At 40.2% G+C, this 15,742-nt stretch overlaps 1 protein-coding gene across 2 annotated transcripts in view; it reads left to right on the top strand.

Moving 5' to 3' along the window:
* Nucleotides 1-2,413: 2,413 nt before the first annotated feature.
* Nucleotides 2,414-15,742, top strand: part of SNX9 (sorting nexin 9) — a 61,705-nt gene continuing 48,376 nt past the window's right edge. For both annotated transcript variants that reach the window (XM_015622410.2, XM_015622409.2), the window contains exon 1: nt 2,414-2,517. In XM_015622410.2, the coding sequence (XP_015477896.1) occupies nt 2,506-2,517 (12 nt within the window). In that variant the 5' untranslated portion in view covers nt 2,414-2,505. The remainder of the gene's footprint in view (nt 2,518-15,742) is intronic.

Here is a 15,742-nt window from a genome sequence, read left to right as displayed (position 1 = left end):
AAGATTGCTTCCCCATGAACTCTGAGTTCCTGGGAACCACTGCAGACCAGCTAGCTGCAAAAATAGACTGAGCAGAAATCTTAGAGAGAAGTCACTTATGTGCTGGGTAAGGGATTTTCTGAGGTTGAGACATTTATTATAGCATACATTGGGGCTTTAGTACAAAACGAATAATGAGTCAACTGTGTTTGAAAGCTGGTAAGCTCCTCACAGAGCACTGCACTTCACAACTACCAAATGCTTAGATATGTAAACAACCCCCACTGAAGCCACTGAGATTTCTTTTATGTCTAATGCTAAGCAAACAGCCAGTCCTAATTAACTAGGACACAGCTTGATAGCAGAAAAGTAACTAATTTTGGAAGTTTGGGCAATTCTGGGTGATTTCATTAGAAATTTGTGGGTATTTGGCCTTCTGTGTTAAGAAATAATAAAGCTTACTGCTAAGAAGAGATGTTTATTTGCAATCCAAAGTGATTCCTAAGAATATCTTCACAGAGACAAGAATTAACAGCAATTAATTGCAAATAGCATTGGAAAGATCCCATAAATTTTTTTCTCAGAATATTCTCTCTCAAAGAAACGGTAATATTTCCTTCATCCCTCAAACTTGTCAAGTAAGACTTATTTTCATGAGTAGCTTACAGTGGAAAACTGTGGAGGCTTTAAGCACACAGAGAGGCTGAACAAATCATGACTGTGTTCTTCATTCCCCAGTTGGCAAGCAGAGCTCTGCTAAAGCACACTGGGTAGCAGCTGCACATTAAACTTTACTGGCAGTTGTGCTGACCACAGGTAAAGAATGACACAGACTCAAGCTTATGCTAAAGCCACAAGTTTATTATATTTCACATAGCAAAGCAGCATCTGGAGAAAGGACAGAGTGTGCTTCACAGACCTATCAGTTGGGGATCCCTAAAGGAGACAGTGCTAGGTCTCTGGGTTTCATACCTCTCCCCCTTTTATAAGTTGTTCTCTAGAGGATTGGATCAAAACATGCCATGTTGGAAAGATTGCTGCTGAGAAGGTGGAAGAACAGGGTATCTCAGCACAGAAATGAAGCCAGCTTCAAGGAGTTTTGCCTGTAAAGTAGTTGAGATCCCAGTCTGTTGATGGACCACATGGCAAAACTGTTGCTAAATACAATACTTCAGCTTAAAGGTCGTGTCCTACAACCTCACTTGTGAGCCACACACAAAGGTTTCACTTTAGGTACTGCTGTTACAGAGAGTAGGAAGTTGGAAATCTTCTATTTGAGTTCTGAAAAAGTTAAAAACAGAAGAAATGAGTTTGAAAACTTTGGAAATTAATCAGTTCAATCACTCAAAAAGTAGTGGCAAATGAACAGCCAGCTTCCTCTTATTCCCTTATCCTCACTTTCCATGGAAACTATTTCACGGGTCCAACTAGGAAAAATTTTTCCAATGTAAAAAACCTAGCCAAACCTGTGAGCATATTTTTATCTTTGGATAAAGCTCTCAGTGAGAAACTATACCAACTGCAGAAAAAAAGAGCTTGCAATTTTATGGGCAAGGAAATATAGATGTAAAGTTCTTTTTAGTTTCCCTATAGTCTGCCTACCTCCTGGGGCTCTCCCTGGCATCCCTGACAATTACACTGTGTATTTCCTTCTACAGAAAGGAAAAATCAAAGCAGTACCTTGCATGATCACTGCCACTGTATTTTCAAATTTCCTTTGTTTTAGTCTCCCATCTCATCTCTCCTGCAGGCTGGAAGTCAAGTGGGGTCGCAGGTAGCTCTTATGAGATGGTCATAGAGTGCCCAACAGGAATGATACCGACCTCGAGCGGCTCCTTTGTGCTTTTTACTGCTGCTGATAACTGCGGTACACCAAGACCCGGCCAGAACAGGCCAGGGACGACGTACACCGCCCTGACGGCCGTGGATGGAGCCCGGCCGAGGAAAAATTGCTTTCCTTGCTGGATGGCTGCTTTGAAATTTCCGTTCAAAGGCACCCGAGGGGCACATCACGCCTTCCTGCGGGCTCTCTCCCCGACGCGAGCGAGACTTTGAGGCCAAACTCTGACTCCAAAGCAAAGCCCTTGAGGCACGGGGGGTGGGCAAGGTCCGTTCGTCCGCCCCCATCGCCCCCGGGACGGGTCGGGGCGGCTCTCCCGGGGATCACCGCAGCGCAGGCGGGCGCGTCCCTCCCCCCGGCCCTGACGGCAAGGCTGCGGGCAGACAGGCCCGCCACTGCCCCCGGGTGCCGAGTCGAGCCGGCGGAAAGGGCTGCCGAGGCAGGGGCATCGCGGGGCGGCCACATCAGCCCCCGTCTGCCCAGCGCCGGCGCTCGGCTGCCGAGCCGCACGGCGGCCCCCAGGAGGCGGCGGCGGCCGGGGACGCTGAGGAGGAGCCGCCTGCGCGGCCCAGCGGCGGCGGCGGGCGGGCCGGACACAGCGACCGACCGACCGAGCAGCCGCGGCACGGAGAGAGGGAGGGAGAGAGGGAGGGCAGAGCGGCAGCGCAGCCCGCGCCGGCAGCGCCATGGCCACCAAGGTGAGCGGCCCCAAGGGGGTCTCGGGAGGCGGCGCCGGGGCGTCCTCTGCGCCAGCGGGCCCGGCCGGGAGGGCGGGGGGCGCGGGCGGACGGGCTGCGTGCCCGGGGTCGGGGGAGCCGGTCCCTGCCCGGACCCTGCCTCTCGCCGCCGGCCGCGGGAGGGACGGAGGGAGGGGGAAGCGGAGGGAGCGCCGCGCTCGGGCCTCGGCGCCGCTGCCCGGCCCCTGCTCGGGGCTCGGCGGGGCAGCGGCGGCTCCCGGCCCGGGGAAAGTTGTTTTTGTGCTGTGTTTGTGCCCCTCCGTCCCCACTCCTCGGCGGAGCGACCGTAGGGTCGAAGAGCCACCGGAGGCCGCGGGTGCTGCTCCTGCAGCCCGGGCGCCCCTTGCCCCGCTTCCACCGAGCCCGGGGAGCGGCGGGGCGGTGGGAGAGGCCTCGGCCACCGGCGGGCCCGGCCCGCTCGGCCACCGCCGCCCCGGCGCGTCAGGGCAGCTGATGCTGACCCCCTCAGTGGCATCCGGGGGTGGCTGTGTAGTGTCTCTGGTGGGAGCCCAGAATCCGCCCTGTGCGACCACTTAATAGTGAGCTCTGATTTTACACAAGACAAAAAAAAAAGAAAAAAAAAAATTAAAAAAAAAGACAGGAAGTTACATTGTTTTGTTCAGTTCTTCAACAGTATCTGCTGCTAATGCAACTGTCAAAATTAGCCCATCTAGCTGAAAGTGGCCTCTTTCTAAATAAATAATATTTGTTTACTATATTGGTTGATGAAAGCATCTCTGCTTGTGTAGGTGTGAGTTAACATGCACCAGCAACTCATCTGCGATTTATCTAAGTATCTCAGGAAGACTTTTTTGGTATTCGAAGTATTACTTTGAGTCACCTGATTCCATTAGCTTGGCCAGCAGTTTAAAAAACTTCCTTTTACTGAGGCGGTTCTCATACAGCGCACTATTCGTGTTGCACTTCTCATTGCTGAAAATATTCCACATCTTGAACATGTCAGATTTAACATGTAAGTAGCTGTCTCTGTAACCACGTAAGCTGATGGTGGCTCATGTTAGAATAAACTTTTTCCAAAGCACCAAGAACTTGATTTTAGGTTTCAAAATCACTTGGGAAGTTTAGAAATACAGTCAATACAGTCAATATAGTGAAATTTATGTTTCTATTGAGCTGTCAGAATATTGTTGATTAACTTGGTTTTAACATTGGTGGGTTCCAGTAATTCATGGGATGTGTGTAGGAATATTTTTCAATCAATCTAACTATTGTAGGTAGCAAGAAAATTACTTCTGGTGTGTATATACTACATAATACACAGTATGTTAGGCAGATACTGTACTAAACCAGTTTACTGTTTCTCTGCTCAATTTGAGGTGCAGCATCCTCATAGGATCCATTTTATTCATACACTAGGAAACTTTCACTTTGCTTTTCTTTAAATATTTTTTGGAGACATTATGGTCCCAGAAGGAAGGGCGTATAATTTCTGATTTCCTACCCCAGACCAGCTTGAAATCAGGTGGTGTCTTTTTTTTTTCATTCTACAAATTGCAAGATATGGTAATGTACTTTAACTTGAAGGCCAAAATTAGTAAGTAGTAGTCAGGAAAGAATTGGTATTTTATTGCTATTATTTTGCTATGCTGGTAACTGTGAGCAGTACTGAAGAGAAGATTATTTTTTCTGAGCTCTACCCAGGAGATGGGTCCCTCTCTGCAAACGGCCCTGTTTTGGATTTTATTTTGTTCACATTGTGCAAATGTCAGCTATAGTAAAGGATACATTGGGGTTTTTTTGAGCAGTGTAAGGGAGTAACTGGCTGAATAAACAGTTTTTAGGAGCTCGGCCAACTAACCAGCCACCATTTCATTTAGAAAGTAAATTTTGTTTTTTAAATTTGTAAACAAATTTCTCACCTTCTGCTTGTGATCCTTCCAAAATTGCCTCATTTTTAAAAGAAATATGCAAGGTGCATTTGTATTTTACAAATATTAAATGCGAAATGTTAACAAAACTAAGCTGTAAGTAGTTGTCTGGAGTATGAGTTTTTTGAACTTTAATGGTATCAAATCCTATATAGCTGATAAGGGTGACTGATAGTCTGGCCTGGCCTGTGCTGCATGGGCTGTTAGCTCTTCCTGAATTGATTCCTGTTTAAACTAGAATATACTTTGCAAAGAAGGCTGGGGGCAAATTCAGTCTTGATTTGAATGCTTTCAATGACAGAAAATCCAGTCTGTCTTTTCGTTTGTTTGTTTTTAAACCTTCAATTCTCTTGCTGTTGTTGCTTCTTTCTTTTGAATCTGAACTTGCCCAGTTTCTGTTTTCAGCTTTATCATTTTCTCTACAAGATTTACAAATGCTTGAATCAAGGTGCTGGATTTTGTGAGGATGGAGGATGCAAACAGAGGTTTCTTCCATATCTAGCTTGTAATCCTTGGGCAGTTTTCTTGCTCCCACTTTGATAAACTACAGCTATTAAATTCCTAGTTTTCCAGCATGAAAAGGTGGTATACAGTTGTGTAATATGCTGTCTCTTCTCTGTACCATTCAAAATCAATGCATTTCTTATTGAAATAATAAAGGTTTTGGAGGAAAGCACTACTATTTTCATACCAAGAAGCCTTTACTGATGCTTTTGTAGCATATTTGTTAGCTGGCAACTTGGTAGGGAGTCTTTTGTTGGAACAGGTCGGAGGGGCTGTAGGCCTTAAGCACTCTGAAGGCTGTGGAGGCTGAGTCTGATATTGTGAGCTAAACTAGTAGTGGCTAGTTCTGCTTTCTTTCTCCTCATCCCATGCTGTATGTACATCCCAGGAGTCTACTACAACACTCGTCAGGCCTGGTTTTAGCTATGATAAGTTGCTGAAATAGCAAAAATATTCACTGAATGGAAACAGCGGGGTCATTTCTCCAGTTCTAGGTAGTTGCAGTAGTTGAAAGTTTGCTCAGAGCTGATAGAGAAGGTTAGGTGGGGTGGTATAGTTGGGAGGGGGAGACTTTCATGGAGAAGGGTGGAAATACAGATGGGAAAAGGAGGATCTGAGGTTTCTGGATGCAGATCTTTTGTTGGCTTAGATGTTTACTGTAGCTTGGCAGTGGATTTTGTGGTTTGCTCAAGGTTATGTGCTCTAAAAACTGAAACAAATGTTAAACCCTATCAAAATAAGAAAAAAAAGAAGATTGTTCAGGAGACTTTTAGAGTTTCACAGTCATTTAACTGAACTTAACTTCAGAGGTAAAGCAATTTCATGTTCGCATTTAAGAACCAATAATTTGAGCTAGATACTTTTATTTTGAATGCTTCCATCAGAAACAGAGTTAACCTTACGAATTCCTTATTTTTAACTGTCACAAATGATGGCAGAAAGTGCCTAAGCCTAAAAAGTTTTCAAAACTTGGTCACAAGGAAGATGCAGTTTGGTAAATGTGTTTCTGTCATAGTTGCTTTCAAAAGCCACAGATGAGATTGTCATTCTTCTGTTTGTTCCTCTGTGATTTCTTGAGCCTTTTCTATTCTTTCCCCTCTAGAGTTTGCCAAGTCTCAGCTTTACTACTCATGTCCTTTCTTTTGTTTTTGAGCTTCATTGAATAGAGAGAGCTAGAAATATCAGGAAGCAATATGCTGGCTTTTAAACAACATTCTCCCTACCTTAGCCTATTTTTAAACATATTTATTATTTTAAAATGTAGGCAAGTCCTTTTCTTGAAAAGGCTGATGTTTTGCCATTTGTTAAGCTCTGATTTCCAAAGGAAGTGATGTTGTTGAGGGACCTGGATAGGCTATAAGCAAGACAGTTCTTCTTCTGGAACCTGTGCTGCTAACATGTGTTGAGAGTTTTCATTTAGAAGTTGAAACTAGGAGCTGATTTATTGGTATAGCATCATTGATGCTGGTGACATTGCTTTCCCAAGAGAAGTATTTCATAAGGCAGCTGTTGATAAGCTTCATGAAGTTAGGCCCCTCTTATTGTCAATACCAACAGTTTTTTTCTTTGTAACTCTAGGGACACTTGTTTCCCACCATTATGTTCAATGGTTGTTCAATGGTTTGGCTGCTTTGAGGACTCATTTATGTGGTTCTGTTTTTAGGACTAGGCCCTTTTTTGTGGGAGGAACTCCCTTGAGATGAAATCTTAGACTAAATATTCTGTTCTTTAAATAAGACAAAACTTAACAGTACTTCTAAAATAAGGAAATGCCATTCAAAGCTTTCTTGTCCATCTGATCATGTTGGATTTCCTCTTGGGAATGTCACTGGCCAGGTATAGTTGAATTCAGCACGGTTCTTGTAGTTGTGGTGAGGGAAGGTCATGATTTACATATGAAAATTTCAGGTATGGAAAGGTAACAACACATTATTCTTAAAGGTTATTATCCTTAAGTGCGTATCCTTCCTTTCATCTTTCTTTTTCATTCTCTATTTCTCTCAGCACTATAAGGCTTCCCAAAGAAGTCCCACATTTTCCTTTATACCATCACTAATCTGTATGTTTGCATCATGAATTGTTCAGAAACAGTTCTTTGTTCTGATTTGCAGCTGGGAAGTGAAACACCCCTCTGTGCTAAACCCTCCAAAACATCCAGATTTTGTGTTCTGTTAATCTACATTCTACATTGTCCTAATTTTGGAAGTATACTCCTCTTGTCAATCTTATTTTAAGGGAAGATTCAGTTAATAGATTAAGATTCGGTGTAAATCTTAACACATCTGTGAGTTGTGAGATCTACTATGCAGATCACGTCATAATCCATTCAACATGTTCCATAATTTAAATTCAGCAAAACAAGTCATAATATAAAACATGAGATCACAGCTGATCTATATATGTAGAATGTGACGGAATAAAATTAATTAGGTGAAGTAATAATTTTGGTTTTATGTGAAATGTTGTTTGGGTTTTTTAGGCTAGTATTAAGTAGATGTGGTGATACGTCCTGGGGCATTTTAGATTATTTTGGTTTGGTGGTTTGTTTTCTGAGGGGCAACAAGATAACTAGGGAAGCTGAAAATGCAGATTAACCACAGATTCCTGACCTATTGGAGGAGTGAGATGTTAGGATGAGCATGAGAACTGATTCACTTATTTTATGAAGACACAAGTTTTCTGTTCTGGCTTTCTGTCCAGTCTTATGGTCTTTTAAAGATTCGATGATACATGGTTTATGTTAAATTGCAGCAATTACCAGTTTAAGCCTTCTCATTTCTATGCTGGAAAGCTGGTGGGATTCTGTGTGATGCTGTGCTTGAGTAATGATTACTCTGACTCAGTTTTTCAAAGTTATTTTGAGCACCTAGGCATTGAGTCATCAGAGACTCATTACCAGAGGTCATCATTTAAAAACATGATTACAGCAGCCAAAGAGAAGGAAGTCTGGTATCAGATGTCATAAGCTACATCTGGTTTATAGATTCAGAGTTTCAGGTTCTCACCCTGGTAGAATTTCTCCATATATTGGTATTATTTCAGCAATAAGGCTTTACAGTTAACTGTAGCTTCACAGAAAGGTTTATTTTACTGTACTCTTTCAGGATTGTGTGCTGAATTATCTTCCTCCTCAGATTTTCAGGTCTTGAAAAAACTCCTAGAAGAGTTTGTAGATATTAAATAAACTTCTCCTTATTTCATTAGGGCATCTAACAAATTTCAGAGTTTACAGAGATCACCAAGGTAAAAATAATTTGAGAATTTTACCTTTTAAGATTTGTGGGTTCCCTCCTGTATTAAATTTACAAGCAATTGTAACATTGATGGTGTTGCAAGCACTCTTGCAAAACATTTTAAAAGCAGGTAATAGAGAATAGACTGTAAAATAGTGGGAGTGATTTGTTTCAACCAGCCTTGCAATAGGACAGATGAGCATTTAGATACCTAGAATTATTTTAAGTAAATAGCTATTGCAGTGTTCAGCATTTAAAGCTAAATCTCATCTATTTCAAAGTATGTTTCATAATAACAATTTCATCAAAATTCACTTTATACTTCTCTGAGGGCTGAAAATCATAGCTTGTGCTTTTATTTTCTTTAGTTGTATTCCTGCTTTCTCAGCAGTTTATGATTGAAAAGGAGCTTCCCAAGTAACAGAAAGTTCAAACAACAGAGCAATCTTGTAGTAGTCCAATAAGCAAAATTCAAGTGCTACTGGAGGGGAAAAAAGCATATTGCTTACTAGAAAACTTAATTTAAACTCGGAGCCTTATCACTTTCTTTCCAAAACAGTCTTTATCTTTGATATGAGCAAGGAACCTCTGTCAACAATAAAAATAATTGTTATTATTATTATTAATAATAACAATAACAATAACAATAACAATAATAATAATAATAATAATAATAATAATAATAATAATAATAATAATAATAATAATAATAAATTTACCATGAGAGTTACTCATTTAGCTTTGACAGATAGTCCTCTGTGAGACCCACAGTAAGGGGAGAAGGGCACAAGGAACGCTCTTCCTGTAGGGAGCTGTTACGCTGCCTGGTCCAGCTGCTGTGTAGTTGTGAGGAGACGTCCAGGACATGGCATGGTATTGAAGGGCACATGAGCCGTCCTGGGCCCTGCTGGTAGCAGGGTGTGTGCTCACAGAAGTGTGCTGCGTAAAGTCAAACCAGCAACTCTCTGTGTGAACATGGTTTTTGTGGGTAAAAGCTCTATTTCCCTCCTGTATTTAGGAGCAGCTCTTCCCCCAGGCCCTGCCCTTTAAAGGAAGGCACTGTACAGGACGGGTTTCCAATGTGCAAAATAGGTGGCTGGAAGGAGGAGGGGGTGGTGAGAAGGTGGGCAGTGCAGCTTGTGGGAGGTCTCTGGGGAGTCCAAGCAAAACAGCTGCTTCGGGGGAGAGGCAGACATGTCTGGCCTGGGGTTTCTGCAAGTGGGACTTGCCCAGTGAAATAGTTCAGTCCCACTCTTGTAAAAAACTGGGGACTGGTGAAGAACTGGTTGATGAGTCTTATTTCTTATGACTTGTCATTGAGTTACTGACTTCTGCTCTGAGTTGCCATCTGCTTGTCCTTGGCAAGGGAACTGTTGTGCTTTTATTTTGTGTATTCATATGCTATCTCTGTTTAAACACAGTAGGTTTTGGACATGCTTTGCTTTTCTCAGCCTTCTGAGACTGCAGTTCTCAATGTTCAGAGCAAAAATAAGTTGTCATCTCAGTTCAAGCAGTGTTTGCTTTCCTGGTTGATAGAACAAAATGGCTAATTTGCAAGAACAGCTATAAAAATTCTCTTAGAATAGCTTTAAACTGTACCTCCCTTCTGTACCCCTTCTGGGTTTGTTTTTTTTTTTCTCTATGGTGATTATGTAAGCGGTTTCCAGAAGAAAAGCAATTGATATAAGGCTATTACATTTATTGTTTTTTCTAGTTCTTATTTAAATTCTAGTATTGCCTGAAGAGGCTATACAATTCATCTTTCTGCAGCAGTAAGGTGATGACTGATGAGGTGCTTCACCTTATAGCTTCATCAGATTTAAGAGGGAAGCTTAAATGTTTTATTTCCTCCAGTGCATTGGTTCTTTTTTTGGGGGGGGTTAAGATTTAATTCAGTAACTGAATACTGCAATTACATATGATAATATAATGTAATTAGTGCTTACCTAGTTACAGCACATTTCTTTCAGCAGTAGTGTAATTTCCTTCCTTAATAGCCCTATATTTTTCTTCTTTTCAATCTGAAAATGATTGCTTGTGTAATACAAAATTAAGCATCTTCCTTGCTGCAAATAACTAGACCACAGTCTTGGAAGTTTCTATGAAGGTTGTTGAATTACTATTTTTTTTATTGACAGCTCAGTCACATTCTGTCACAAATTTTCTAGTAATTCATAAGTAAGCAGAAGTTCTAACTTTTCAGTCTTCTTTGATGCTTTCTGTCACTGTAAAGGTTGCTGGTTCAAGAAAAGTTTGTGAGGTGTTCTGTCAAATTTAAATATTGCATGACTTAATCTAGTTCTGTCTTTCATTGTATCTTTTGTTTTGTTTTTTTTATTAAATGCATCTGTCCAGACATTATTTTTCTTCATTTTTTAACTCTTTGTCTTAAAGTGAGATATGCCTACACTGCTAGTGTGCACATTGCATTAAATTGCAGGTCATTAATGTCCAAGTCAAGTGCTGAGTGTTCTCTGGCCAGATCTAATGACTGAGCTTTGCTTATTTGAGCTGTCATTTATCATGAAATATAGTTTGTAACCTTAAAGGGTCTTGTGCTTTTCTGCACTGCCAATAGAAAAGCCTAAAATAGCTGTGGGATTGGATACTTTAGAACCCCAAAAATGTGAATCTTGCCCATTTCTAGAGTAAAGAAGCTTCATCTGATAAAATTGTAATGCATTTATATTGGTGTAACGGTTTCCTCACTTGTGTTCATAAAATAAAAGTAAACACAGGCTTTCACAAAGCAGTGTTTCTAATAAGAACTAAGAGGATAACAAAACATTAGTATGTTGATTAATGTTGGTCACTCAAGTAACCAACCAAGAGAATTTAGGAGAATTCCATGTGGAGAGCTCATCCTGCTGCATTTCAGATTCCTTCCCAGCTGGTTTCAGTGAGCATGCTATTGAGCACGTGTTTTCCTTTTAATATTTACCAGTGTTTGGGCCTTCAGAGTAGTACAGCTATTCTGTCCTGTATTTTACAGATGAAGTTTTATTTGAAGTAGCATCATTTTAACATGCACTTAGTTTGCTTTGCCAGGTATTCATTTGCGTCTAGAGTGGCCTGTGCATGTGGCACATTGAGATACACAATGTATAATAGTGTGCTGAGTCTGAAAGGGCTTGAAGTTCACTAGATAACCTTAGCGAAACTTTGTGCCTCTCCAATTATTAGGATAATTACTAATTTTTTCTAATCTCTGCTCTCGTAGAGACAACACTATTGTGTGACTACAAGCTGTCTTAATGAGCAGGTCACAATGTGGCGATTTTTCTGGTGAATGCTGCTGGCTTTTTCTGAAACCTTCACATCTTACTGGCTTTGTTCTTTGGGGACAGAACTGTGAGGGTGCAACAGTGGTGGCCTTAAAGTTTCAGGCAGACATCAGGGAACTTGGCACAGCAGGCTTCTGAAACACACCATTAAATATTGGTTCAGCAAACAGTTGCAACTGTTGCAGTTTAATTTCAGAGACACAGTAATGATTAATCTACGCAGAGATTTTAATCATACTTGAGAAAAACACATCCTGCCTGACATCTGTAAATACAAACCCATGCCATACTTGCTACAGTTATTACTTGCTGTAGTCGTTGTGAAACTGGTATTAATGTTCTCAAATTTGAAACTGTTGAGTCCCCAGTTTATCTGTGGATCTGGAAAAGGTTGGTATTCAGAAAGGAAAACATAGGGAAGGCTGGGTGCTTAGAGCGGTGCAGTAAATTGATTCTGAAAAAGGTCTGATATCACTGGAGCTCCTTGCTCACAGTAGAAGTTTTGCAGTACAGTTTGAACCGATATCTAGCTTTAATGTTTAAAGCAAGAAAAAAAAAATCAGGTGCTTAACCCAACTGAAAGCTCAGATGTGATTCAGGGGAGTATCTGAGTCAGTATTTGGAAATATTTCTAAATCACATGGGTGTCTTGAACGTATTTCTGCCACTGAATTTCCCTTGCTTCAGTATTGTTTGGGTGCATGGAGATTCTGTTCTTGGGTCTGACAATGCTCTCAGTATGAGCATACCAAAATGTAACTAAGCACCTATTTTAATAGTTCATGATAGTTATTCTGAAAATGTGCTGCTTTTTTAAACCACTGAACTGCTTATGGATAATTCTCAGACTTAACATTTTTAAGCACTGTTGCAAATCTGGAAAACATTGCAGTCTCTTTGCTTTTTTCATGCTCTGTGGTATGGTTATCTACCCACCTGGCTGATAACTGCATGGAAAGAAGCTGTAATTTGTTTTAATACCTTAAGATCTGTTATACTCTAACACTTTTAAGATATCTTAGTTATATAACCATTTTAGTCCTCATTCTGCATCCATGACTTTTAGTCACAGGTGCTTTAGTTGAACAAGAGGCTTCTTGTGCAGGAATTCACTTGAATGGAAGTTCATTCTGCCTGTAATGCTGGCCAGGAGCACATTCCAGTGGGCTTTGGGGTGTGATGATGTTTGCTTACAGGTAGACAGCTGTAAAGAAGCTCGTGTTCTGTGAATCAAAAATAATATATGTAATAAAAAAAGAGTGGGACTAACTTGAACTGAATTCAGGTGGTCTTTTGTGACCAAGAAATGGTTTTTAGCAAGACTGTGAAGTTTGGTGTGGTAGATCTGAAAAGCTAATCTGATCTTACTAAAGAAAGCCCAAGTTGCTGAAGAGGCTAGCAAGCTGTTGTCTTTATTACTGCAGGAAACATTTCCAAGATTCTTCAACGCTTGAAAACCTGCCTAGGCATTTCTTTCTTATACAAAATCATACAGAAATGGTTTCAAGGTGCATGGTTTCAAGCTTATTAGACTTTCATTCTAATTCTAGAAGTGTCAGTAGTTTAAACCACATGCATGTTGTTGGGAATTGAGTATTTCCTTACTGTCCCTTACCCTACAAAGTCTTTAGACTTTGTGTTTTTAATACTTTTTGGAAATTCTTCATGTTTTGTTATCAGTTCCAATATGAGAGACACATTTTAATCCACTGTAAATACTTAGTTGAATACCTGCCTGGAATATTGTAGGCACATGTGGCTTCTGAGTTCTGCATCTGTCTGCAAGCATATTTTACTAGCAAGAAGAAATTATGCAGGTCCATGTTTCTTGGATTTTTGTCTGTGTTTAATTTGGTTCTAATATGCTTATAGTCAGTACTGTTGACTTCAAATGATCAGCTGCAGGCTAGTGAATTTATTTTAGAGTTGAAAAATTTCTCAGAGGAAAGTGAGCCAGTGGGTCGAGATACTTTTAATGTGAATTTGTAGAGTAATGTGAGGATCCAGCAGTTACACCTGGTGAGGGAACTTGGAGTAATGATACCTGATTATTGTGACCTCTCTTAATTCAGAAATGGAGTTCTTTACTGAACTTAGTTGCACTTTTTGAACGAGTTTGCTTTAATTCTGGTGTTGCTGAAAGCAAAACAAAATTGTATTGAAAAGAAATGTATACTAAAGGGAGGTTTTAATTAAACATGTGAATTTTATTTTTTGCTTATTGTTTAATAAAATCATAGTATAAAATGTTCTAGTTTCTTCAAGCTAGTTTTCTAGGCAGATGTTGTTGAGCACATACACAAGAAGTGATGCCTAGCACAATACAAGCACTATACATTTTCACCAGTTTCTCCATATTAGTTAAAAATGAAAACAATGGTGTCTCCTCTTCATCATAATAAATCTTTATCACTTTACTGGCAGTTGCTAGTATAATGTATAATTTCTTGAATTCCTAAGGTACTGTTCCCGTGGGAGTCTGTCTTAGAAGACAGTGTCCCTTGTGTCCTCTAATGCTTCTATTGTCTATTTTTTGTTAGTTTCTTGTCTCTTAGGAAGGCCTGTGAGAGGAACATGTAGGCATTTCTTTACCAGAGGCTGCCTCTCCAGGCAGAGAGTCATAGCACTTGAAGCACCACTTGATATTTCTGCATAGGCTATCCAAATTGCAGTCTGATAGAGTTTGGTAGATGGACTAAAATGAAAAGGTTTGTGGGGTTTTTTTGGGTTTGTTTGTTTGTTTGTTTGTTTTGCCTCAGATGTTTCCTTTATTAGTAGTAGAAATGTTTTTTATATTTTCAAGGCCAGGCTGGATGGGGCTTTGAGGAACCGGGTCTAGTGAAAGATGTCACTGCCCCTGGCAGGGTTGTTGAACCAAGATGATCTTTAAGGTCCATCTAACCCAAACCCACACCATCTAGGATTCTGTGATTCAGTGTTGCAGATGATGCAGTGAAAACCTCTTCAGACTTGGGGCACTTAGCTTTTGAGCAAGCTTAGATTTCAGGATAAAGGGTAGGGAAACGATTAAATCTACCTAAATGTTAGCCACTGTTGGAAGAAAGCTGGTGTCCTCAGTCCTCTGAAGTAGGAAAGACATGAAGGGCTCCTGTCTATATTCCTGTATTCTTACTGGTTTTTTTAACATTTTGGACACCAGCCCTTTTAAACTTCTTGCAGTATTCCCTATAATATCCACTTAGCGTGTGTTTAGATCTGTGGAGAGTATTTTCAAAGATGCAACATGTTGCATTGATGAAAACATGGCAACTTTAGTAGTCTATTTGTGCGTGGTGAGGCAAAACAATGGCTAAGCTGTCATGTAGATCCATGCCTACCATGTGGTTTCCCTGGAGCTTCATTGCTGCAGTAAGGACAGCAATAAATCAGATGTCTTGCACTTGTCCTAAGCCGTAAAATACTTAAAAAACAGTAGTTTTTTACAGACAGTAATCAAAGGGCAAATTGCTGTGAAAGATCGGTACAGAAAAAAAAATGCAAAACTAGTTTTAAGTTAATTGCCTTTTGTGTGGAAGAATATTGTCACTATTTAGATTAAATGTTTAATTTTGAACCATCCTTTTGGGTAATCAAAAGGCACTGCTAATTTCTGAACTGATCTATTTACAACTAGGTTTTTGTCTTTATTATTTTCTTCCTGCTTTCTCAATTTCTCTTAATTTTGAGATCCCAACCTGTATCCCAGCTATGCTATTTCTGTTTTGTTCTCTTAGAACTGCCCTTTAGAATGAATATTTTATTTCTTAAAACAATATATATGGGAAAAAGTAATTCTGAAAAAAAAAACCAAACTAATGAAAGAAACTCACAAAGAATGTATTAAAAAACAAAAACCGAACCCACATCCAAAAATCTTTTAGAAGACAGCTAATAAAGTCTGGGAAGAAATAAATACATTATCCTCTTCTGTGCTTCCAGGTGTAATCAACATACTGCTCATCAGTATTTCACAGCAGCTTTCAAAGGCTTATTCTTACTAGACCTAATGAAGAATATTTGTACTAACTGAAGCAGTTTTTGTAGCAAACTGTTCTGAAGTTTATTCATACCAGATGTGTTACTGGAGTTACTTGAGGTGACCAAAAGCACTTTGTTGTTCATCCCAGCTAAAAGCTTAGGCTGCTGTCCTAGAAGAAAAGTTCAAGTCTTCTTACTGACATAGCCATTTGAAATATGGACTTGACTTGTTTAGAACTAAAGCTAGTGATTAACTTTTCCATATTTAAAATTTTTTCTTAATTTTATTTTTTCTATT

This window comes from Parus major, chromosome 3, assembly GCF_001522545.3.
Source record: "Parus major isolate Abel chromosome 3, Parus_major1.1, whole genome shotgun sequence".
Lineage (NCBI taxonomy): Eukaryota > Metazoa > Chordata > Aves > Passeriformes > Paridae > Parus > Parus major.
Note: the sequence above shows the minus strand (reverse complement) of the source record. Positions and strands in the feature narration are given on the sequence as shown.